The 25048-nt window shown below is 46.1% G+C and overlaps 1 protein-coding gene across 1 annotated transcript; it reads left to right on the plus strand.

Annotated features, from left to right (window-relative positions):
* Window positions 1–1354: 1354 nt before the first annotated feature.
* On the plus strand, window positions 1355–24623 carry LOC121328519 (high mobility group protein HMGI-C-like). Its single transcript, XM_041273214.1, has 6 exons — window positions 1355–1440; window positions 8451–8718; window positions 9222–9305; window positions 9750–9800; window positions 15584–15616; window positions 24467–24623. Exons 2-6 carry the CDS (start codon window positions 8614–8616, stop codon window positions 24530–24532), a joined length of 339 nt encoding a protein of 112 aa, XP_041129148.1. The 5' UTR covers window positions 1355–1440; window positions 8451–8613; the 3' UTR covers window positions 24533–24623.
* The last annotated feature ends 425 nt before the right edge of the window (window positions 24624–25048 follow it).

Genomic DNA, 25048 nt, shown 5'->3' on the forward strand with positions numbered 1-25048 from the left:
TCTACAGAATTATTTGCAGTTTTAACTAAACTTTTTTTTTAAACAATAAGGTTTACTTTTCACCGCTGTTTTGTAATTAATAAACTGTGAATAAGATCTAAAGAAATGTACAGAGCGCATAAAAACATCTATAGCTTACTGTTCACCTTTCCCCAAAACAACATATACACATTACTGTCACTATTATTATTATTATTATTATTATTATTATTATTATTATTATTATTTATGTATTTATTCCTAACAACTAATTTTAATGAAGGTTTTGAAAGCTGTAAACAGTAATTAAAAGGTGCATGTGTATTTGTTGTGTAAATGTCTTTTTGGTTCACTGTGTTTTTATTATTTTTATTTTAAAACCTACTCTTGTACTTTCTAGGACGACGTTGTAAACGAGCTACCTGAAGCTCATATGGCCGATATATTACTCAGATTGAATTAGTTTGAGTCTGAAAGCAACTGGGCAGGGGGACCAAGGACCCGTTCCAGTTTTAAAACTCTGTTTCAACTTTTCCAAAACACTGGAGGTCTCAGCTCCTTAGGCTTGAAGGGAGAAGAAGGATCCATTCCATGTGTATGGAGCTGCCATGGTTTCTTACCCACCCGGTGTGGGGCCAGAGTACACTCTAACTGAAATGGACCACTGGAGGGACTAGGTTGTGCAGACAGTGATGGCTGTGCCTGCATAAGGTAAGGGAAAGGAACTAAAGATAACCACTGCTGTTTAAAATAGTTTCATACAACCTTCATCTTCCAGTAAATATAGTATACCATATATGTGCAAGCCAGGGTGGCCAGAAAAGGGGGCTAAATCCACACCACCGCCCCTCTGGAAAAAAAAAAGAAAGTTTCAGCCAGCCTGTACTGTGTGCTGGTCCCGTTTGGGGCTCCCCCTCCTGGGCAACTGGGGGAGGGAAGCAGGGGGGTGTGGCAGGCTGACTTCAGCCTCCCTCCTTCCCCTACCCCAGAGCTCGCTGGCTGTATACTGCATGCTTTAATAGCGAAACTATGTGATGTATTTGGCAGTGAGCGTGTGAGCCCTTACTCTATCAATCGGGGTCTTCGTAGTGCAGGGCCACGGATGACTGCAGTCTAGTTCGGATCACACACCGAGACAGAGCGAGCGAGGGAGGGAGGGAGGGAGGGAGGGAGGGAGTGAGAGAGAGAGAGAGAGAGAGAGAGAGGGAGGGAGAGATCAGGGGGGGGGACTGAGAGAGGAACTTTGAAAGTAAGGAAAATTTTGGCAACATGTAAAACCACTGGCGAAATTTAAACAATTTTTTTTTTAGAAGGACGCGAAAAAAAAATGGGGGTGGGGGGTGGGGGGTGGGGGTGGGGGGTGGGGGGGGGGTAAGCTGGCATCTGAGGATACTCGTTTTAAAGCCTTTATTCTGCAGAAGAATAGAAACAATAAGGATTGAAAACGGGGGTTTTTGTAAGGTAAGTTTTTTTTTGTACGTTTTGGTGCATGTTTGTTTGTGGCAATTTGTTGTAGGGATTGATTGTATTGCACTATATTATTTTTGGTAAACCGCCCACTTCCATCTAATTGGGTTTTTTTTTTTTTTTTTTTTTAAATTCTCTCTCAATTTTCATAACACCCTGTTGATGTCAGACATGACTTCGTGTGCTGTGCATTTGCAGACTTTCGGACTTTCTTTACTATCGCACGGGACGTGGGGGGGGGGAGGGGGGGGTGTGTAACTTTCCCCCTAGTCAGATAGTGCAAGTTTATGAATTACTCAAGTTAGTCTACCTATAGATATATAGTGAACAACTGTTTTTTTTTTCTTTCCACAAAACTGTCTGGCTTGAAAGGTATCTAGTTGTGACCTGCTATTTTCTTCAGGTAGGAAATCCATTTTACATGGACTGTAGCAGCTCTATTATTATTATTATTATTATTTCTTTATATAATACGATAAAAGGGACCTGTAACTAGGTATAACCTTGATAATAATACTAATAAAGGTTATACTAAATTATATATTATTATTATTATTATTATTATTATTATTATTATGCTTTTTTTTTTATAAACTGATTAATATTAAAAGGACGGTACTAAAATGAACAACAACAAAAATGTTTTACTTGTTGTTGTTTACTTTGGGGGGGGGGGGGGGGGTGGGGGGGGGGGGGGGGGGGGGGGGGGTGATATTATATTATTATTTATTATTATTATTATGGGGGGGGGGGGGGGGGGGGGGGGGGGGGGGGGGGTGGGGGGGGGGGGGGGGGGGGGGGGGGGGGGGGGGGGGGGGGGGGGGGGGGGGGGGGGCCCACCCACACTTTCGCATAAAGTTACAAGCGAAGTAGAGTATCCTATTATGTAATGTGTGCATGTATATAGGATTTGTATCACTCGCGTTCCTTAAAAAAAAAAAAGCATGCTGGCTACAATGAGCAATTCTATTTGTAACTGCCGTCCATATGGAAAAAGTAGAGTCCTGCATTGCTAGCACCACTCCTAGTGCTGTTGTGTTGCCCTTATTGCAGTTAACGGTATTATTTTTATGGTGTTTTTACTGACTGTACAGGGTCTGTACTATCATATGAGGAAACCCGCTGTGAACATAAACATTGTGGGTGTCTGTTTAGAAGAAGCACAGAGGCGCATAGTGTGCGTGGTGCAGCGTGCAGTAGGATGTTGTGCTGCTATTTATCAGATTACAGAACTGAATTTCGTCAGTTCAACATTTTAACAACCCCGACACCGCTATAACACCCAGCTAGAAAAAGCTCCCCGCTCCGAGTCCACGCGTAGTTCTTGGTTTTGGGCTGTAGTATTTAGTAGCTAAGATTGTTCTGCCCCTGCTGTTGTTGAAAATGCCCCCCACGTTATCTTCGCCCCATTCAGAACGTATAGACCTGCAGAATGCACACTTTCCTTCTGACAAATCGTGATCCAATTGAACAATGCAGTATTCATTGCAGCACTAGTGATACACATACAACGGGTATCTATTTAAGTCAGTTCCCCGAGTTTTTTTTTTTTTTTTTAAGAAGGGGATTGTGCGTGAGACACGTCTGTAAAAATAAAAACTGTGTGTGCGCGCGCGTGTGTGTGTGCGTGTGTGTGTGCGCGTGTGTGTGTGTGCGCGTGTGCGTGTGTGCGGTGTGTGTGTCGTGTGTGTGTGTGTGTGTGTGTGTGTGTGTGTGTGTGTGTGCGTGTGTGTGCGTGTGTGTGTGTGTGTGTGTGTGTGTGCGTGCGTGTGTGTGTGTGTGTGTGTGTGTGTGTGCGTGTTCAAGAAGCACTCGTTCGTTATAGAACACACGCATCGCTTCACGTTTGTAGCGCGTGTTTGCAGTGTATGTGAGATGTGTGTACGTGAACAGTGTAGGTGCGTGTGTGAACGTGTAGTGTTGGCGCGTGCACGTACAATACACGTGTGACACACGCACACACGCGCACACCACGCGTGTGGTGAGCGTGTTCGTTATGTTGTTGTGTGTGACTCAGTGTGGTTTTTGAGACAGTCGCTGTGTGTGTGTGCGTGTGTGTGTGCGTGTGTGTGTGTGTGTGTGTGTGTGTGTGTGCGTGTGTGTGTGTGTGTGTGTGTGTGCGTGTGTGTGTGTGTGTGTGCTGCAGTTGTTGGTCCAGTGAGCACACACGACGGTGTGTGTGTGTGTGTGTGTGTGTTTGTGTGTGTGTGTGTGTGTGTGTGCGCGTGTGTGTGTGTGTGCGTGTGTGAACAGGAGGTGCGTTGTGTGTGGTGCGCGTGTTGGATGAGTGTTGTGTGTGTGGTGAGCGTGTCGTGTGTGACACGTGTGCATGTGTGCGCACACCACGTGTGCACGTGTGGTTGTTCGCGCTGGCTGTTGTAGTGTGTGTGCCGTGGTACGGTGTGTGTGTGTGTGTGTGTGTGTGTGTGTGCGCGTGTGTGTGTGTGTGCGTGTGTGTGTGTGTGTGTGTGTGTGTGTGTGTGCGTGTGTGTGTGTGTGTGTGTGTGTGTGCGCGTGTGTGTGTGTGTGTGTGTGTGTGTGTGTGTGTGTGTGCGTGTGTGTGCGCGTGTGTGTGTGTGTGTGTGTGTGTGCGTGTGTGTGTGTGTGTGTGTGTGTGCGTGTGTGTGTGCGTGTGTGTGTGCGTGTGTGTGTGTGTGTGTGTGTGTGTGTGTGTGTGCGCGTGTGTGTGTGTGTGCGTGTGTGTGCGTGTGTGTGTGTGCGTGTGTGCGCGTGTGTGTGTGCGTGTGTGTGTGTGTGTGTGTGTGTGCGTGTGTGCGCGTGTGTGTGTGCGCGCTGTGCGAGAGGCGCGAGAGCTAGGTGCCTGTCTGCTCTGGTGCAAGCGGCTGGGTCGCTGTTGAGCGTTCGGTCTTGCATTAGGAATATTGCAAAGGAAAAAAAAAAGTGTTTTCTTTTAGCGGGGCCCCCCACGCGTCCTGGAAAACCAAAAAATGAAAGTTTTCCAGACCCGGGGGAAATCAAGGGGGGAAAAAACATGTTAATATCAAAAAAAATCTTGGGGGATTGAAAGATGACTTCCTTTGGTTGTTTCAGTGCAGTTCAGATAAGTATGTGGAAGTGCATGGGTGTAGCAGCCCATACGATGTTTCATTAGCCCTGTTAATCCGTGCAGACTGAGTAGTTGAGAAGCATTGAGGTGGGGAGGGGAAGGGGGTGGAATGCTGGGTGGCAATGAACGAAATTTTCCCAGAAAGAAATTTGATATTCGTCAGAAATGTTCTATGAAATGATATGGATTAAATGCTGAAAGGTTACGTTAATTTAGACTGGAGGTGCAATCTCGTGTTGGTTTAAATGCTGAAAGGTCTCCTCCTGTTCAGCAGTAATGTGGGAGGTTTTGGACGGATGGAATTGTCAAAGGTGTTGAAGGGGCTCCTGTTCAGCAGTAATGTGGGAGGTTTTGGACGGATGGAATTGTCAAAGGTGTTGAAGGGGCTCCTGTTCAGCAGTAATGTGGGAGGTTTTGGACGGGTGGAATTGTCAATGGTGTTGAAGGGGCTCCTGTTCAGCAGTAATGTGGGAGGTTTTGGACGGGTGGAATTGTCAAAGGTGTTGAAGGGGCTCCTGTTCAGCAGTAATGTGGGAGGTTTTGGACGGGTGGAATTGTCAAAGGTGTTGAAGGGGCTCCTGTTCAGCAGTAATGTGGGAGGTTTTGGACGGGTGGAATTGTCAAAGGTGTTGAAGGGGCTCCTGTTCAGCAGTAATGTGGGAGGTTTTGGACGGGTGGAATTGTCAAAGGTGTTGAAGGGGCTCCTGTTCAGCAGTAATGTGGGAGGTTTTGGACGGATGGAATTGTCAAAGGTGTTGAAGGGGCTCCTGTTCAGCAGTAATGTGGGAGGTTTTGGACGGGTGGAATTGTCAAAGGTGTTGAAGGGGCTCCTGTTCAGCAGTAATGTGGGAGGTTTTGGACGGGTGGAATTGTCAAAGGTGTTGAAGGGGCTCCTGTTCAGCAGTAATGTGGGAGGTTTTGGACGGGTGGAATTGTCAAAGGTGTTGAAGGGGCTCCTGTTCAGCAGTAATGTGGGAGGTTTTGGACGGGTGGAATTGTCAAAGGTGTTGAAGGGGCTCCTGTTCAGCAGTAATGTGGGAGGTTTTGGACGGGTGGAATTGTCAAAGGTGTTGAAGGGGCTCCTGTTCAGCAGTAATGTGGGAGGTTTTGGACGGGTGGAATTGTCAAAGGTGTTGAAGGGGCTCCTGTTCAGCAGTAATGTGGGAGGTTTTGGACGGGTGGAATTGTCAAAGGTGTTGAAGGGGCTCCTGTTCAGCAGTAATGTGGGAGGTTTTGGACGGGTGGAATTGTCAAAGGTGTTGAAGGGGCTCCTGTTCAGCAGTAATGTGGGAGGTTTTGGACGGGTGGAATTGTCAATGGTGTTGAAGGGGCTCCTGTTCAGCAGTAATGTGGGAGGTTTTGGACGGGTGGAATTGTCAAAGGTGTTGAAGGGGCTCCTGTTCAGCAGTAATGTGGGAGGTTTTGGACGGGTGGAATTGTCAAAGGTGTTGAAGGGGCTCCTGTTCAGCAGTAGTGTGGGAGGTTTTGGACGGGTGGAATTGTCAATGGTGTTGAAGGGGCTCCTGTTCAGCAGTAGTGTGGGAGGTTTTGGACGGGTGGAATTGTCAAAGGTGTTGAAGGGGCTCCTGTTCAGCAGTAATGTGGGAGGTTTTGGACGGGTGGAATTGTCAAAGGTGTTGAAGGGGCTCCTGTTCAGCAGTAATGTGGGAGGTTTTGGACGGGTGGAATTGTCAAAGGTGTTGACATACTGCTCCTGTTACTGGTGTTAACCCACGAGGCCCCCCTATAGTTTCTCATGTGTGGAATTGTCAAAGGTGTTGAAGGGGCTCCTGTTCAGTGGTAGGCTGTAGTAGTAGAGGAACTTAGCCTAAGTTTGTGAAACACATACATACTGTTCTGCTGTTACTGGTGGCTTAACCCACGAGGCCCCCCTATAGTTTCTCATGTGTAGGCTTGTGTTTTGATATATGGCTCCTATAGTAATCGATCTCTAGCTTACAGTAAATGGCAATTACACTAGAAATGCAGCCCATTATTTTCTAATATGATCACTATAGAGTACAGACTCAAATACCAACACACTGTACAGACCGTATGTTTATGAACTAAAGGATATAAATGGATAATTTACCCACGTAAATGATCTTACATACAATATGTACAAGGATTATACGTGGACAAACACATGAAGTCTCATGTCCAACAGTTCCATACAACTCAAATTTTTGCCCATGTGGACTCATATATGAGACCGTTCAAAAGGGAATAAGAACAAAGGGGTGTAGGGGTGTGGCAGTCAGTTGGTAGGGGGGGTTGGGCCACTGAAGGGAACAGGGCAGCTGTTTGGAGCAAGTTATTCTCTCCCCCACTTTTTTTCTTCTTTTCAATATACAAAAAAAAAAAAAAAAAAAAAAAAAAAAAAAAAAACCTGCTGCCAATAATAATGATTTTGAAAAATTGATTCTATGCGCTTCTGTCTTTGTTAGTAATGCTTAGAGCAGCCTGTCATTTTAGTGTGGAGCGTCTGCTCTAGGTAACCCGTGATTCTTTCTGAGTGTGCTTGATTTCCATGTCACACCTCACCTCCGTTACAGGTAGGTGTCTCTGATGTTACACATGTGGCCTGTGGGCACCTGTTTGTTCTTATACACTGGTATCTTGTGGGGATCAGGCTGCCTTGCTGGTGTGTGGGTGGGTAAGATGGCACAGTATTGTAAAGTACAGTAGCTCCTCTTACCCATTGGTCCTGTCAGTCAGTGTTGAGCCCACACTCCACTGCAGTACCTCCTTTATCCCTTGTAATGTACTGGGGGCGCTGTTACAGTGGTACAGTAATTCAATTCCCACCCTTATGATAAGGCTGTCTACACTCGTGCTTTTGGACTCCTCATGCTATTTGATAGCATCTTTTCTATTGTTTTGCAACAAGTTCCGTAGTGTGTCCCGGAGGATCTCTGATTTATTTAGTAGAGTTATAAAACAATTTTTTTTTGTCTTATTAAATCATTAATAAGAATTATTAAAAATTAATAAAAACAGCAAAACTAAATGCGAGTAGCACCAGAAGTAAACATTTCACCATGCTGGAGTTTATCCGTGTAAAAATGCTGGGATTGTCAGTAATTTCATTCCTGCAGAGGAATTGGCAGCTGGAGCAGGGATAGTGGCGTGTCGCTGTGGCTGAGCTCCCGAGAGCCAGTGACACCAAGCTGGCAAGTGATTCAGCGAGTATTCCCTGGTGTGCAGGCTGCCAACTGGCGGGGACAGTTTGTTTATTTATTTATTTATTTAAACCCACATCTCGCTCGCTCCCTGCAGTGCAGTACAGTATGCAATAATTCCAGTATGCCAAGAAACACAGAGTGATTTGTGTTCTGGAAGTTATGGATGTAGCACTGTGATACTGTTTATTCATCTGCTTTTTGTGTTAGCATCATGATATTGTTGGTCTGTAATTGTTTAGTTTAGTTGCTTTAAACTTTAAACGCTCAAACAATGAAGTCTGGGGTACGAGAGAAAGAAAGAAAGAAAGAAAGAAAGAAAGAAAGAAAGATTAGCATTCATGATACTTTGTTGGAAAGAAGAAGACGAGGGTTTTAAGAAAGTTGCTTAAAGACCGAGACGAAAGAGTAACGTTCATTTGAAAGAAGAAGAAGTATGAAAGGTACGAGACGAAAAAAGGAGAAAGCAAGAATTTAAGAGAAATTCGAAGAAGAGAAAAAAAAGAAAAAGAATAGAAAGGAATAAAAAGGAAGAGAAGGAGAAAGAAAGAAAGAAAGAAAGGCAAGCAGGCAGGCAGGCAGGCAGGCAGGCAAGTAAACCAATGTCTTCATAGCTGAAGCCTTTGTCTGCTTGATTTGGAGCCCCATTCACAACACTTTCAAGGACTGTTTTCTTCATACACTATAATAACGATGTTACAGGCCCCAGGGAGTGAGAGTCACTCCTCTGATTCCTCTCCTGCTTTGTCGCTCAGGTGCTTTGAGTTTCTCTGCTGCTGCGCGCACGAGTGGAGGTAGCTGAAGGTACAGGCTGGGCAGTCCCATCCAGTCCTTTAGAGACAGAGCTCAATGCCAAGGCACATCCCGCCCTCTCTCTGCTGAAGGTCGTGAGGACGTTGGACCCCGTGGGACGGAGCGATGAGCAACAGTGGCGCCAGAGAGGGACCGGCTCGGCAGGGCACCGCAGCGCCCCCAGCTGAGCCAGAGAGGAGAGGCAGGGGCAGGCCCAGGAAACAACCTCAGGTTAGTCTCATTTTGGTGGGGGCAGCGTTTTCTTTTCAAGGGTGTCCCATGGGCACGGCATGAGCAATGCCAGAGCTCTCCAAGCAGAAGCTGCCGCCCGCATTCAGAAACAACACCTGAGTGCTTCCTTAAGTGTGTCAAGTTAAAGGTGTTTCACGTTTAAGTGAGCATTAGCTCTCAAGTCTTCTTTCTGAAAGGTTGGATTATTTCTCAAAAGTTCATTTGACCTTTTAAAGGCACAAGATATTTTCATGCCCGTGCTTTCACCTGGGTTCCAGTCTGGCCACACCGTTCTGCAGCATTGTCGCTTTTGCAGTTGGGAATGGAAACCAAACTGCTCCCTCACCTCTGCTGCTATTGGGTGGCACCCCCAGGGTAGGCTTGAGGTTCTCTTGTGTAAACTCACATATTAAGCTCGGTGGAGTGTAATTCAGCTCACTGGGCCTCTAGAACTGCCTGAACTCTTATTAAAGTTCTCACACTGTTTTTTTTTTTACTTCCAGGAGCCAGCTGGCCCCCCCACCCCGAAGAGACCTCGCGGGAGACCCCGTGGCAGCAAAAACAAGGGGCCGCGCGCCACCCCAAAGGTACGCAGTGCGGGGTGTTACATTTATTTTGCTCTAAAGATACATTTACTTTTGATGTCTAATTAGAAGCAATAGTCTGACATCTCTGACCTGATCCTTCTTTGCATTTGTGAGGGAGCCAAATAAAAGTTTCTTGCAGTATAGCAAGGTAAAAGCATGGTATTTAAATGTTAAAGCACGCAGAGAAGTACAGGGGCACATCACATGGTAAACCAGCAGGTATAAAGCTGTGTGTTTGAGGCCTCCACTCATTCACTCAATTAACCATGCGAGAAAGGCTTCAACAGCACCCCCTATCAGTATTTATTTTTATAGCATAATTAGCACTCTTCATCCACTAGATAAGCCAAAAAATGTTTGGGTGTACCGCAAAAAAAAAAAAAAAAAACCATTGCAGAGCACGGCAAACTGTTTGTGTTCAATGCTGGATTTCTTTTTGTTCAGAAAGCAGAGCCTACTGGAGAGAAGAGACCAAGAGGCCGGCCGAGGAAGTGGGTGAGTAGAAACTTCCTAACTCCGGCTCCAGGCAGCTTACTGGAATCCTGCCCTCCTGCAGCAGAGCTTATAGGACTGCTACTGCCTAATTGCTCCTAAACAGTGACATCATCTGCATATCCTGGTTCAGTCGTTGTGAGAATTGCATTTCCAAATCAAAGGGCAATACTTCCGACTCCTCTTTTGTCTGTAGCCACAAGACCAGTGTACTCAGCTGCTTGTTAAAACTCTCTGATCTGAAACACTCTAACACAGAACCTTATTATTTAATTTGGCCTGTCTTGTTAGTTCTTTGCCTTTTTTTCCCCCGAGCAACTAACTAACATCTGGAACAAAGCGCCCAAGCTAATTAACTTGGGCTTGCTAATTGAAGTGATTGTTGCTCCCTGCTCCCTCTGGACTGCATTGTATAGCTGCAGGTAAAGCATTATTACAGACAGCTGCTCATCACAAATAGCAGTTTTGGTGCATATGCCAAAAATGAATAATACAGTAGATGTGTGTGAAATGATTTAGGACCAAGACAATAACGGGGGCTCACAGGAGAGGAGTGTAATAGTGCAGCTGGAAAAAGCATTGTTCTCCTCGTCCTCTTGCATACGATGCACACGCACACACACACACAAATCCCAGAGCTAGCATGGGTCGGCCCTTGAAGGGATTCCTGTGCCTCTCCAGTACATGCGTTGGGTGCCCCAAAGACCAGTATTAGTGGGGAAGTGGTTTCCCTTCCTTTTCTAATATGTTTTTAATTAGCGTTCTTTGTTGTGGGGGTGTGTGTGTGTGTGGGGGGGGGGGGGGGGGGGGGGTCTGGTGTGGCTTGAGAGCAAGTGTCATCAGGAAGCTATTAAACACACAGCGCTTTGCTTCACTGGCTAACCATTTCCCATTTAAAAACCTCTGTTGGACCCAGACTTAATGAACTACACTTTGCTGTTGTCTCTTCAAAAACTATTGTTCAGCCTCAGCTCCAAGCACATAGGCACACAGTCTCCCTGTCACTCAGCTCTAACTCCTAAGCCACGCTATCTCCCAGTCCTTATGCTCTAATTGCTAAGTGATGCTGTCTCCCAATTTCACAACTCCAAACAATAAACCCCACTGGCTCCCAGTCCTCAGCCATAACCACTAAGCCGCAATACGATTCTAGTCTCTAGCTCATTAAAGTGATTGTGACTAACATTTTTAAAAACGTGACATTTGGTACTACACTGGGTTAAAGAAAGTTCTCATTTTCCATGCCTTATCAGGAAATCGTTTACATCTGCACTTCCTAGGTCAATGCATGTTACTGGCTGAAGGCATGTCAGTCACCAGAGGAAGCAGGTGATTGGTTAATGACATGAAAAAAGGAAAAGGTTGTGCAACACTACTTTAAAGCATGGCTTGCAAACAAAGATTGTATGAACCTGGCACACCCCCAGACAGCATGTTTGAAAACAAAGAAGGGCATTTAACCCTTTCTGGCTACAATAACTTGGAACTACCCTGCTTCCCTGTGCTCAACTCCAGGGGTGGCTGCCTGGTCAACTCCCTGGAAATTGCTTGTTTGGCAGGCAGAAACATGTAGCAGTGGAGAGAGAGGGAGAGGGAGAGGGAGAGGGAGAGGGAGTCTGGGTAATGGCCACAGTTGGTCCTGGAGGAGTGGAACAGCGGGGAGGAGGAAATGTGTTTGATTAGAGGAGGAAACGGGTCTGCTGGGGCCCGCATTCCACAGATACCACACACAATAGAGAGAAAGAGCCACGGCCAGCAGCCGGCATTCACAAATCAGCCTGCAGGGGAGGGGCAGGGCTCACACTGGCTGGGGGGTGGACAGAACCCAGCAGCAGCCAGGCATTGGATAGTTTAAGCCAGGAGGGAGTGTCTTTGATTGGTGGGGTGGGGTGGGATTGAGATTGGAAACTCCAGTGGTTTGTGTTGCAAAAGGCGACTGGAACCAGAGATTAGAAACAACGAATCAATCTTCTTGATTCTAATCTTTTTGTGATCAAGAAGAGATGAAAGGCAATGGGTAGACAGGAAACTGTAGATCCCTGCTTGTTGTAAAAAAAATGACAACCCGAGAAGGACAATTTACAAATGAAACTGACTGTCACTAGTTTTCTGACAGCTTGGTTTCTCTTACATATTTTTTCAAACGCTTTTATCTCTGTTGAAATTTCCCATAGTTTCACACAGCTTTTTTGAAAGGGTGGTGGGTGTGCCTGCGTTTGCCGTTTCGTTGCTCTTTTCTAAATTTGACTCTGTGTGAAGAAATTCATAAAAATGGAAAAAGATTCAGTTGCAGTATTGCTTTCCACTTGCTTACTAGCAGGTGGCAGTTTGTTTTAAAAACACGCTTTCTGTTTCTGTTTTGTGAGTTTCTGCAGCACATTCTGGTAACCCTGGGGATTTCTACAGACTGACAGCCTGGAGAATCCCTGCACAGCCCCAGCACATAAAGGCACTGTGTTGGTTAAGCTTAAACCCCCCCTCCCCCCTTCTCTATTCTGTCTGCTGTAAAAGAATGAGCACGCTAACATCCAGAAATATGGGCCAATCCTCTAGCAACCACATGTAAACAAATAACCTCCACACACTGTAAACAGTGATAAAACAGACAGCACAAGGAAGGGGCTGTAAACATAAAAAATAATGCATGCACATATAATTAAAATGAGTAAAATGTGTATTTGAAAAAACAGCAGTTTGTCAGATTACACCCAGATGCAAGCAAAAGATCTACAGGTGACAATAAAAGGCTGTTGTCATGCTCAAGATGATCGAAGTGTGACAGACAGACAGACATAACTTAAATTTATTTATGTATTTATTTATACATTTTTAAGGTATTTATTTGCCTCTCGCTCAGGGCAACAGCCACACGGCCACCCGGAGTAGGTTCCCACCCAGGACTGAGTCAAGACAGGGTGGCCTCGCCACCGGCTCTGGCCACCCTGCTTCGGACCGTGGGCCAACTCCTGGCCGTTTGCACCCTTGAGTACTGAAAGGGTTCTTATTTACAGCCAGTCTCCTTCCTTTGGAGCTCCGGTGGTGGTTCTGAGTACCTCTGGCCCCGTGCCAGCAGCCCTGCTTCTGTTCCTCACTGCTCTCAAATGTCTGCCAGATGGAATTCAACTCCAGTCACCCTCCCCCTCTGTCCCTCTCTCTCGCTCCCTCATTCTCCTCCATTCTCCCTCTCCTCTCCCTCATTCCCCCTGTCCCTTCTCTCATTCTCACACTCTCTCCACCCTGCCGGAAATCCCAGAAACACCAATAAAATAGGATTTAAATTATCTTCAGAAAAAAAAAACAATGTTCTGCGCTAATGTGAAGTATAATATAGACACCGAATCTGGCTTGGGAATAGCAATCAGCTGAAGTAATTAAGTTGGAAATTAGAACACTCATGCACTGGTTTCTTTCTGGTTACACAACAAACCGGTATGTAGAACCAGCATCACACTGGGTTATTTAACAGTAAAAGTCACTACAGACAAACAGGCATTTTTAATGTATTTTTTTAACCCGTCTAGCCATCTCCAGAAACAAGCATCATCACCAGTTAAAAACTCTGTGACTAGCTGAAAACCAGTACTGCGCTTTGCTGTCCAGATACCTGTCCAGATTTCTCCTCTTTCACCCTTTCTCACATTCCCCTCTTCCCCATTCCCCTCCTGGTTTTTCTCTGTGTGTGTCTCTGGCTCTTGCTTGCCCTCCCCCTCCCTTCTCCTGGCCTGGTGCCAGCTCCACCCCAGTAGAGACCAGTGTGCTCTGTTTTGTTGTTTGCAAAGTCTGTTTCAGTTTTATGAATGGACAGCCTCTTCCTGATTCCTTTCTTTAAGGGACAAATGCCAATCAGACACAAACGCTTCCGCCCCCTCTCTCTTCTCCAGCTATTCCACAGCTGTACAGCTGTTTTGTAGCAGGAAAGCTGAGAACAGAGTGATTTTTTTGCACACTTTCTTGGGTATAGTGACAGTGCTGGAGAGCTGAGACTAGTGTTTAGACTGGTAATGACAGCGCTGCAGAGCCTAGACTAGTGTATAGACTGGTAATGACAGCGCTGCAGAGCCGAGACTAGTGTTTAGACTGGTAATGACAGCGCTGCAGAGCCGAGACTAGTGTTTAGACTGGTAATGACAGCGCTGCAGAGCCGAGACTAGTGTTTAGACTGGTAATGACAGCGCTGCAGAGCCTAGACTAGTGTATAGACTGGTAATGACAGCGCTGCAGAGCCGAGACTAGTGTTTAGACTGGTAATGACAGCGCTGCAGAGCCTAGACTAGTGTATAGACTGGTAATGACAGCGCTGCAGAGCCTAGACTAGTGTATAGACTGGTAATGACAGCGCTGCAGAGCCGAGACTAGTGTTTAGACTGGTAATGACAGCGCTGCAGAGCCGAGACTAGTGTACTGGTAATGACAGCGCTGCAGAGCCGAGACTAGTGTAGACTGGTAATGACAGCGCTGCAGAGCCGAGACTAGTGTATAGACTGGTAATGACAGCGCTGCAGAGCCGAGACTAGTGTCTAGACTGGTAATGACAGCGCTGCAGAGCCGAGACTAGTGTATAGACTGGTAATGACAGCGCTGCAGAGCCTAGACTAGTGTATAGACTGGTAATGACAGCGCTGCAGAGCCGAGACTAGTGTTTAGACTGGTAATGACAGCGCTGCAGAGCCGAGACTAGTGTATAGACTGGTAATGACAGCGCTGCAGAGCCGAGACTAGTGTATAGACTGGTAATGACAGCGCTGCAGAGCCTAGACTAGTGTATAGACTGGTAATGACAGCGCTGCAGAGCCGAGACTAGTGTATAGACTGGTAATGACAGCGCTGCAGAGCCTAGACTAGTGTATAGACTGGTAATGACAGCGCTGCAGAGCCTAGACTAGTGTATAGACTGGTAATGACAGCGCTGCAGAGCCTAGACTAGTGTATAGACTGGTAATGACAGCGCTGCAGAGCCGAGACTAGTGTATAGACTGGTAATGACAGCGCTGCAGAGCCTAGACTAGTGTATAGACTGGTAATGACAGCGCTGCAGAGCCTAGACTAGTGTATAGACTGGTAATGACAGCGCTGCAGAGCCTAGACTAGTGTATAGACTGGTAATGACAGCGCTGCAGAGCCTAGACTAGTGTACTGGTAATGACAGCGCTGCAGAGCCTAGACTAGTGTACTGGTAATGACAGCGCTGCAGAGCCGAGACTAGTGTTTAGACTGGTAATGACAGCGCTGCAGAGCCGAGACTAGTGTTTAGACTGGTAATGACAGCGCTGCAGAGCCGAGACTAGTGTCTAGACTGGTAATGACAGCGCTGCAGAGCCTAGACTAGTGTATAGACTGGTAATGACAGCGCTGCAGAGCCTAGACTAGTGTATAGACTGGTAATGACAGCGCTGCAGAGCCTAGACTAGTGTATAGACTGGTAATGACAGCGCTGCAGAGCCTAGACTAGTGTATAGACTGGTAATGACAGCGCTGCAGAGCCGAGACTGGTAATGTGCAGAGCCGAGACTAGTGTCTAGACTGGTAATGACAGCGCTGCAGAGCCGAGACTAGTGTCTAGACTGGTAATGACAGCGCTGCAGAGCCGAGACTAGTGTTTAGACTGGTAATGACAGCGCTGCAGAGCCGAGACTAGTGTATAGACTGGTAATGACAGCGCTGCAGAGCCGAGACTTGTGTTTAGACTGGTGGTTCAAGGTGACCGTCCCAGCAGGGGGACTGTCGGAGAGGGAGGTCGGGTGGATGCTCTCTCTGGTCACTCACCTGCCTGCTTTCTTTCTTTGCAGCCCCAGAAAGTTGTTCAAGAAGAAGCACCCCAGGTAAGTGTCTGTACTGACACAAGCAAGCGGGCGGGCTCAGAAAGCCAGGCAGCACTAGAGCTGAAATTAAGAGTCCTGAACACTGACGATTTTTATGTTTCTGATTTAGACATTCTCTGAGCGGTTTTACTGCCTGGTTACGTAAATGAATACAATGTAATTTCATGGTAACATCATGTAACTCAGGCCCTTTCCATGTAATTACACACTTATCACACCCACAGTGTAACAGCAGAAAGCACTGATAGTTATTACCATGCTGTTACATGATTACTTATGTGCTACCAAGTATCTCTGCAGTAGACATCCAAAATTAAGTCAGCGATAATAATATCTTACATCCTTGTGGCTTCACAGATAAATGCACACTTCTAAAAGTAGTTTTAACAGTGAGTTTCAGTTACTCACAGGGGTGTTTTGTGAATAATCTAAGTTCAAATAGTACTGTAATTTACTATATTATAGTTCACTATATGCCCTGTATGTGTCTTTTGGACCCCTGCCTTACATATCTTACATTTTGAGATAAAAGAGGACACAGTTTATTGGCAGGGTCCATTATTAGGAAATATAGCTGTATTCCACCTACTGAACCTAACCCCTTTCCCTTTGCATCACTCAGAAATAAACTGCAAGGAGCTCAAAATAGCAAATTTCCCCTTCTAACCGCACTGAACAAACAGCAGACTTTTCCATTTCTATCTCTGCTGTTATTTTGTATTCATGTTTACAGAAAAAACGCACCCTCTAGTGGTGAAATAAAGGTACGACAGGTCTGTCTTTTCAGTTCTGGGTGGCAAAGATGCACCTCAGCAGAGGAAAAACCTGTTCCCAGCTGAGCAGAGCAGTGAAACTGGCTGAGTGAAGGGGTCAGCTGCAGGTCTAGGTATCTGAGGCTAATACCTGAATGGTCTGGTATGGTCACCATTCATTTCAAGGCAGGCTTTCAGTCTCTGAATAACATTTATTATCTTTTTTCAGACTCATTCATTCCTGCATGTTCCTGATTTTCAGTTCATTTGAACTCGTTATTTTTTTACTGGTGATTAGTGTATTTGACAACCTGGCTAGATACAACAACAACAACAACAACAACAAAAAACAAAAGAGAGTCTACGAGCTCAGTCTAACCCTTTGTAAACGTTTACTGCAGTACACTGTGGTAAAAGCATGGGAAAGAGTGGTAGATTGTAGTGGAACAGATATGGTAAAGCATGAAGTTATAACAGCGCATCAGAATGATCACTGAGCTGGTGCTCATGAGTGCTGTGTTTGAGAAACATAATGAAACCTGTGCCGCGCTCATGACTGACAGTGCTTTACCAACCTGTGCCGTGCCCATGACTGACAGTGCTTTACCGGAGTGTGTCATAATAGGATCCATTGAACCGTCCTGGGCCAGGTGCGAGGGAGTCGGTTTGTTTGCAGAAGCGTGTGTGTGGAAACAAGTGTTGTGTTCCAGTGAACAGCAGAGTTCTTTGAAATGCCCCTTCCTGGCGTGTTTGGTGCCAAAGCCCTGCAGAAAGGAAACTGCCACTTCAGATGAAAAGCAATAGACTGGCTTCTGACTTTGTTCTGCTTCTGACCTAGCAAGTATCTGTGGCAGCTAGTAACCTTCTAACTGCCACTTGCTACAGTTTCTCACTTTCACTCACCTTTTGAGTCAGGGTGGTGGGAAAGAAAAAAAAGACAGTTTGCCTCCCCCTTGTCTTTTTCGGTTTCGTTAGAAACTGAATTTCCTTGAATAAGGGTTGGGGAATCCCTGGTCAGGAGGGAGAAGTGCTTTGTCTGCATGCTAGGGATTGCAGACCTTCTCCATAGAAGAGTTTACTGTGGTATACCAGGGTAAAGGCATGTCTTAAAGGCGTGTAGTTCAGGGGTGCAGTGTGGAAGGCAGTGGGTTTGAGTAGCTCAGTGTTCAGGGCTACAGTGTGAAAGGCAGTGAGTTTGAGTAGCTCAGTGTTCAGGGCTGCAGTGTGGAAGGCAGTGGGTTTGAGTAGCTCAGTGTTCAGGGCTGCAGTGTGGAAGGCAGTGGGTTTGAGTAGCTCAGTGTTCAGGGCTGCAGTGTGGAAGGCAGTGAGTTTGAGTAGCTCAGTGTTCAGGGCTGCCGTGTGGAAGGCAGTGGGTTTGAGTAGCTCAGTGTTCAGGGCTGCAGTGTGGAAGGCAGTTGGTTTGAGTAGCTCAGTGTTCAGGGCTGCAGTGTGGAAGGCAGTGGGTTTAAATAGCTCAGTGGGAAGATGGTGGGTGGTGCTGGGCTGGTGAACACACACGTACCCTTCCGCACCTCGCTGCCCGCCAAGGAAGGAGTTTCGTGTCAGGAAGTGTACACAGCTGGCTGGTCCTGAGGAAAAGCTCCTCTCCGAGCCGCCCTGGCCTTGCTAGCACGAATCCCTTAATTATGGGAAGCAGTAAAACTCAGGAAGCTGGAGCTGGTTTATGAGTGTCCTTTAAAGTCGTAATGACAGAGAGTTATTGGAGTAACGGTCCACGGAAGGAGGTGTTTGGTGGGAAAAGGACTCCCTTGTCTGGACCACTGCCCAGCAGACAGCAGTTTCACCCCTTAGCTCCAGTAAGCTGTGCAGGTGACTTTGGACCACATTCAGATCTGCCAACAATACACTACATGGCTTTGTCCCAGTCCCTTCCTGTTCAGCCATCTTTGAGGACCATCACAAATATGACGTCTGATTTTGGGAGAATGTAGCATTGCTTTTTTGCAGAACCTTAGGAATGTGCTTCAGTTACTTCCATCCTTCCACCAGCTACACCTGCTGTGGAGCTGTCATCAGCCTCCTCTGCTTCCTGCCTGTCTGCAGGGATATCGCTGGTGTTTCATTGCACTTTATTGTCTATTTATCTCTTTATCGCTCTGCCCCTTTATGGCTGGTGTGGTTGAGATGTGCCGGGGTTTCCTGGAAACACCGTGAGGGTTCACCGACAGCACCTGCGTCACTGCGCATTGGGGGCCTCTGACATCACATCCTATCGACGCTGCTCACCTCAACCACAGAACCAACGATGGTGACGTCAGATCTTGTACGGAGGCTTGTCATCGTTATGGTAACAAGCACATAAATAAATAACAAAAGGGTGTCCCAGCATGTGTGTGTGGCAGAGACCAGCAGCCTTGTTTCTGATGCTGACAGTCCCTGTTGAATTGGGTTCAATTAGTTTGCATTATAATTGCAGCAACAGTAGCAGTAATTTGTTGAATTCTTTTAGGATTTGTGTGTTATTGCTTTAAAATGATAGCTTCCTAAACATTTCCCTTTAGCTAATACATCATTGATCCCTTTGCTATTAGGTTTGGCCAGACAGCTAAGAAGCAGTACGGCTGTGCTCTGTGTGTTTCAGTGTGTCGTTGCATCCCTTCGAGATGTCTGGGTACATTGCACTCAGCATACCAATACTACCCCTCTTAGTGGCAGTCAGGGTGCATTTCGACAGAGACACTTCCTATTAGCATTACAGTCGATATAGTCTCCTATTTGATTCCCACATCCCTGCATGTGGCTATCAGTAACAGTTCTCTACATATAGCTACAGAGTGATAGAGCTCTGAAGTGGTCTGCTCGGTCCTTTACAAAGCTGTTGAGTGGGAGAAGGGCTGGGGGGGAGCTTTGATCTGACTGTTATCTGGTGATTTCTGGGAAGAGTGCCACGAGGGGTATTACAAAGTGCCGGCCCAGATGCAGCAATCAGCAGAAAGCAGGTTTTTCTGAGAAAGCCCTCGGTCTTCCTATCTGTCCGGGGGATCTGCTGTCCCAAACCTCTGAGTTCCTCTGAAAGCTGTGTCTGAGCCTGATCCCTGCTCTGAGGGGAGGGGGGTAACGGATTGGCGGTGCTGTGCTCTCTGCTCCGCGGGGAGGGGGTAACGGTTTGGCGGTGTTGTGGTCAGGTTAGCTAGCGTGCTCATGTCTCCCTGATTTCCTGTGGTTAACCTCCAGGCAGGAAGCTTCCCCTTCTGTCCAGCATTCCGCCATTCAGACTGAAACCCCGCTGTGGCTCCGTCCTCACCCCTGACTCGTTCCGCAACTGCTAACGGGCACTCCTTCTGCCAAATGTGCTGGGTCCAACTGTAGCTTTGTGCTGAGATTCCCCTTCAGTGGGGTTCCGCTTTGCATGTGTGGCTGCTGTGACTAACGCCATGGAAAGTCAGCAGCCCAGCCCTTGATTTATTTAACTTAAAGTCTTCCCAATAGATATTAATGACACAACTGTTGCACTGTCAGCCTAATAACGATAGAGGGTTTAGTGATCACTCCAGTGCAGTGGTCCTGATGCAGTAGCACGCGGTCTGGTACTGATGTGGTGATTGCAGTACCAGGAGTATGCATTGGCATTGTAGCTGCTGATGCACTCATACCTCCTATGAGGATCCATTGCATTGCCATGAAGGTTTATCCTACATCCATTTAGTTGCATTTTAACTGAATCGCTTCTACCAAAGACTACCTTGCAGTCTATTTAAACCCATAACCAGTCCTGTGTGGGATTCTTCTCCTCTTCATCTCTGTGGAGCTCAATGAGATATATGTATATATTATATATATATCTATATATATTATATATATATACGTAATATATATATATGATATATATATATATATATATATATAAGATATATTTATGTATGGCTCACTGACCTAGACCATGTCGTTTCAAGCAGGACTGGATCTGTAGCAAACTTGTGCAAAGAAAGGCATCTTGCAGTTCTTTGTGCAAAGAAGGATTCTTGCAGAATGCTCTTGTGGTTTTTAAGAAGCCAGCTCAGGTTTTTGCAGCAGCAAACAGAAACACGACTTGTGCTGCCAGTGTGTGAGCTGAAATGCTGTCCTTAACAGTACGAGATCCTGGAGTGCCAGGAGCCGCTCAGCAGCACACGCAGACAAGGAGCGTTTTCTCAAATTGAAGTGTGGATGTTTAAGAGCAAGCCAGACGCCTGTACAGGCAGGTACAGCTTAGGAAGCTATTATAACCAGCGCTCGCATTTCCCTGACCACTGCACACTGACACTGTATAAAAAGGAGTCTATGACAAAAGTTTGGAGGACATTAGTTCAAATTCAAGGCAGTCATGTTTACTATCGACAGACAGCAAGGACCAGTGCATAAGACTCCACATTTTGAATATATGTTTGTCTTTCTGTCTGTCTGTCTTTCTTATTTTAAAAACTCCCAAAAATTAAACGGTCCATCTTTTTGAAAACAAAACCATTCTTGACTGTTTCTGAAGAGCTTCTCAAAAGACACTCTATAATATAATCTCTTTACCAAACAAAAAAAAACTTTTTATGAATCACTTCATTTCCAGCTAAGTCTGAAATAGATTTGAATCAGGCCTGTAGGAGTTTCTGTACTTTCCTATTGCAGTGAGACATCGGTCCGGGTTTCTGTGCTGTGCTTGAAGTATTGAACATGGTTCGCCAGCTTTGTCTGTATTGTAAGTCAGTAAGAGCTGCTGAAACTCCTTAATGGATCAGTGCTGGAGTGGAAGGGGTTAAGTTAGAGGAGCCCCAGCTGAGTCCAGGCGGTTGGCAGGTCTACTCTCCCCTGTGGAGCTGGCAGTCAGTGTGGGAATCCTGTCCTGGTGCTGTGCACACATGCCTGCCCTACATTGTGCCCTCTTGTCAGAATGTGTGTAGAAGGGACAGGGGGGTGGGGTTTGGTCTGGAGCCAGGAGCTGCTTAGCAGGACCACAGCAATTGCAGCTGTGTGATTTACTGAACTACCAACAAGGAGACAGGCATACAGGCAGGGAGGCAGGGAGGCAGGGAAACAAGCAGGCAGGCAGAGAGGCAGGGAGACAGGCAGGGAGGTAGGGAGGCAGGCAGGCAGGGAGACAGGCAGGGAGGGAGGCAGGCAGGCAGGCAGGCAGGCAGGCAGGCAGGGAGGAGCAGGGAGGTAGGGAGGCAGGCAGGCAGGCAGGCAAGCAGGCAGGCAGAGACTCCCGAGACTCTGTCAGGGATGCAGGATGCCCCACTTGGTGTTTTCTTCCAGCCACACACCAGGTGTGATTGAGGGCAGTAACTGAAGGCATGTTTATCCTTGCTGACCAAATCTTAAAGTTAAACCACCATTAACTACACCGTACCTTGTGCTTTACCATGATTTCGCTATGTACAGCAGAAGAACTAAAAAGACAATGTGAAAACATTGATGAATACTTTTATTTTTTAATCCTTATGATCTTTTGAATACATATAGTTCTATTTAAAACTATGTCATTTCTACAGTATCGGTGTTGGTACATTGTGAAAAGCACAGCGCTGCACTGAAAGTTTACTTTTAAACCTTCTGCTGAAGTTGGTTAAGAGCCCAACAGTCTATCTGAGCAGCAGTTTAGCAGTTGTTGCATGCTTATACCGTGCATTTACTGTGATTTACCAGAATTAAGTATGGATTTCACAATGCTTTACCACGTTTATCTGTGCTTTGCCATGCTTTCATTTACTACCTTACTTTTGCTGTTGTAAACCTCAGTATAAGGGATGGAACAGGACTTCTTTGGGACTGCCCTGGGATGAGTCGATGTCTCTCCCTAACCACGGAGCTGCTGGCCTCCACATGCACTCCACTCTGAAGGACAGGGGGTATTCTAGGCCCAAGGGCTACCTCTAGTGTACAACCAGTGGTATAATCCTGACTGCTTGGCTGTGTGGTTCTTTGGAATAAAAGGAAGCCGGGCTGTAAGTTAAGCCAGATAGGTAGCCAGATCTCAGTGAGGTAAGGCTGGAGAGAGACTAGAGACAGCAGTAGATCAGGTAGATCTCAACCTTTCATACAGGGGAAACTGTGCCCTGTTCTCCAATGCTTCTAACCTGACGAAGGGGGTTCTTCTGCAAGGCGCTGGCCACACTGTGGCTGCTCCCCGGCTCCTCACAGTCACCAGCAACCATGCTGGAGCAGCGTCTGCTGGAGCCGTGGTCCTAACAACTGGAATTAATAAGGTTCCAAGTGGCAGAAATAAATCAGAGGGCCTCTGAGAAGGGCTTAGGGAGAGACGCATTGTTTACACATGAGGTAATAGGGGATAGCCGAGGGCAAGGGGATGGGGGGGGTGGTCGACAAAGAGAAAAAGAAAAAGGGCCCTGTTCCACAGCTGGAGAATTGGAATTGGAATAAACATCTGCCTGTGTGCCTAAGCTGAGATTTCCAGCTCCGAGGTCCCTGGAGCTAAGCTAGGCAAGGTCAAGTCCTGAGCTGGTTATGGATCGCGACAGGGAATGATTTCAAGTTATCCACTCAGAATAATCATGTTCTCCGTGAATAGTGCCTGTTTTGATCTTATGTTGCATTGCGTCCCCTGTGCTGGTCATTCAGGTAAAACATGTCATTGTGTTTCTGTGAGTGCATTAGCAGGACTGTACGTGCATTAGCAGCCGCCTGTATCACTGCCTGGTTGTATGTGCACTGGATATCTGTCCCGTACTGCAAGGGTCTGTGCTGATAGGGAATGGGGTAGGAATGGTTGAGAAAGCACTGGTGGTGCACTTGTTTCTGCTGTGGTTCAGTATGGCTTGCTAATTATTTATTGAAAATACCATAAAAGCTCTGGGAATTCCCATGTGCCATCTGTTCCAAGTGAAAAGCGTGGTACAGTGTGTCTGCTTGCTTGTTGGTGTAATGGGCAGTGTTATGTGATGCTGAGCGGTCATTCCAGATTCTTTCCCCTTTCGCTGAGATGAGATGAGATTAAAAGCTCTAGAAACTTGAATGCAGGTAAGCCCAGCTGAGATGGTCTCTTGTGTGGTGTGGGATCGCCAGTTTGCACGCCGCCTCTGCTCTGTTACTGTACACTGACAATGAGATACAGCATGGTGTTTCTTTGAGAAACAGGCGTTTGGGCTGTGGTGCTTGCTGTACAACTGTACGGTTAGAAGAGAGGTTCCTGTTGTGAAATCTGTCCTCATTCACAGAACTAGTCAGTAGTATAAACATGTTTATTGAGATGTTCTGTAAAGGTACAGTATGAAATGCTGAAAGCCCACAGTGTGTTATATAACATTTTTTGGTTGCACTTTAGATTCCAGGGCTAAAGTAGTTGTAATTACGTTGTAATAACTATGTAATACCAATGATTCAATTTACATGGTGTCTATTTACTGTGTATTTACATGGTAGTTACTTAGTAAATACATGCATACTTACACAATCACAATGTTTGCTGATCCCACTGTCCGCTCAGTTTTGCGCAGCGACTCTGCTGAAACAAGGAACGTTTTTATAAAAATAGACGTGGCTTTCAGCTGAGACAAAAGATGGCCAACTAACTTCCACGCTCGAGACACGAAGAGGCAGCTTGTGCGATTTACTGCAGGACTCCAGAGACACTTTATAGCAAATAAAAGAGCAGCATTTGAACCAGAAGTCTTTCTCAATGGCTAAGACTGAGCTCTTGACTAGCAGTGCTTTTTTTGTGGTTTTGCTGCTGTTATCATCATAATGCGTGTTTAAGATAATGATGACCTGCCTATACCAAACTCCGCTTTGCTCATTGGTCATTGATATACAGAAAATAATTTGGTTCTGGAAATACTAAACCATTGATTCTCAAACTGGGGTCCAGTAACCCCCGGGGAGGGGCCAGTCCATAGCTGGTTTTTAATATAGAGTAGCCACTGCATTAAAAAATACTGTCAGATTAATAGTACAGCATTCTCACTTGATTTATTATTAATTTTCAAGTTTATCCATATTTTTGGCTTTACATATAATTTGTATTTTTTGTGAATGACTTCTTTTCAGTTGGGGGATGGGGCTGATCACGTCAACTAAAAACAGTTTAGGAAGCATCGCACTAAATTCACACACCCCCCCCCCCCCCCCCCCCCCCGCATTGTTCTTTCAGGCAGCACCAGAGGAAGCCGCAGAGGGACCCTCACGACAGCAATCAAAGACCTCAGGAGAAGACTAGTGACCTTGCAGTAAACCTCTACCTCATTGGCTAGGCAGCAGCAGCAGCAGGACGCGAAAAGGCCTGTTGCCTAGCGAGCCATGAAGATTGCAAAAACAAGAAAAAAAAAATGTTAAATTTTTTTTTTTTTTTTTTTTTTTTATAGTTGTTTTTTTTTTTTTTTTTTTAATGTCTCTTTATGCCAAAAGTGTGCCACTGCCATGGCTGTCTTCAACCTCAGTCTCTAGCCTTGAAACCAGGCTGTGACCAGCGACGCTTGATAATGTTTTTTTAATATCATTTTTTATATTGTTTTAACAAAAAATTTAGGAACACAAAGCAGTTGGTTTTTTGTTTTCTTTTACATATATATAAAACCAACTGTTTTGTGTTTTGTGAATGCCCAGGTTGGCTGATTCATTGAAATGAGAAACTGCTTGCTAATCTTGCCAAAACTGACAGATTTAAGGGATCCTTTTCTTGCTCCCCCTATCAGACTACAAGCCTCTCTCCCTTAATGTACATGTGTTTATGTAA

The sequence above is a fragment of the Polyodon spathula genome, chromosome 16 (assembly GCF_017654505.1).
Source record: "Polyodon spathula isolate WHYD16114869_AA chromosome 16, ASM1765450v1, whole genome shotgun sequence".
Classification (NCBI taxonomy): domain Eukaryota; kingdom Metazoa; phylum Chordata; class Actinopteri; order Acipenseriformes; family Polyodontidae; genus Polyodon; species Polyodon spathula.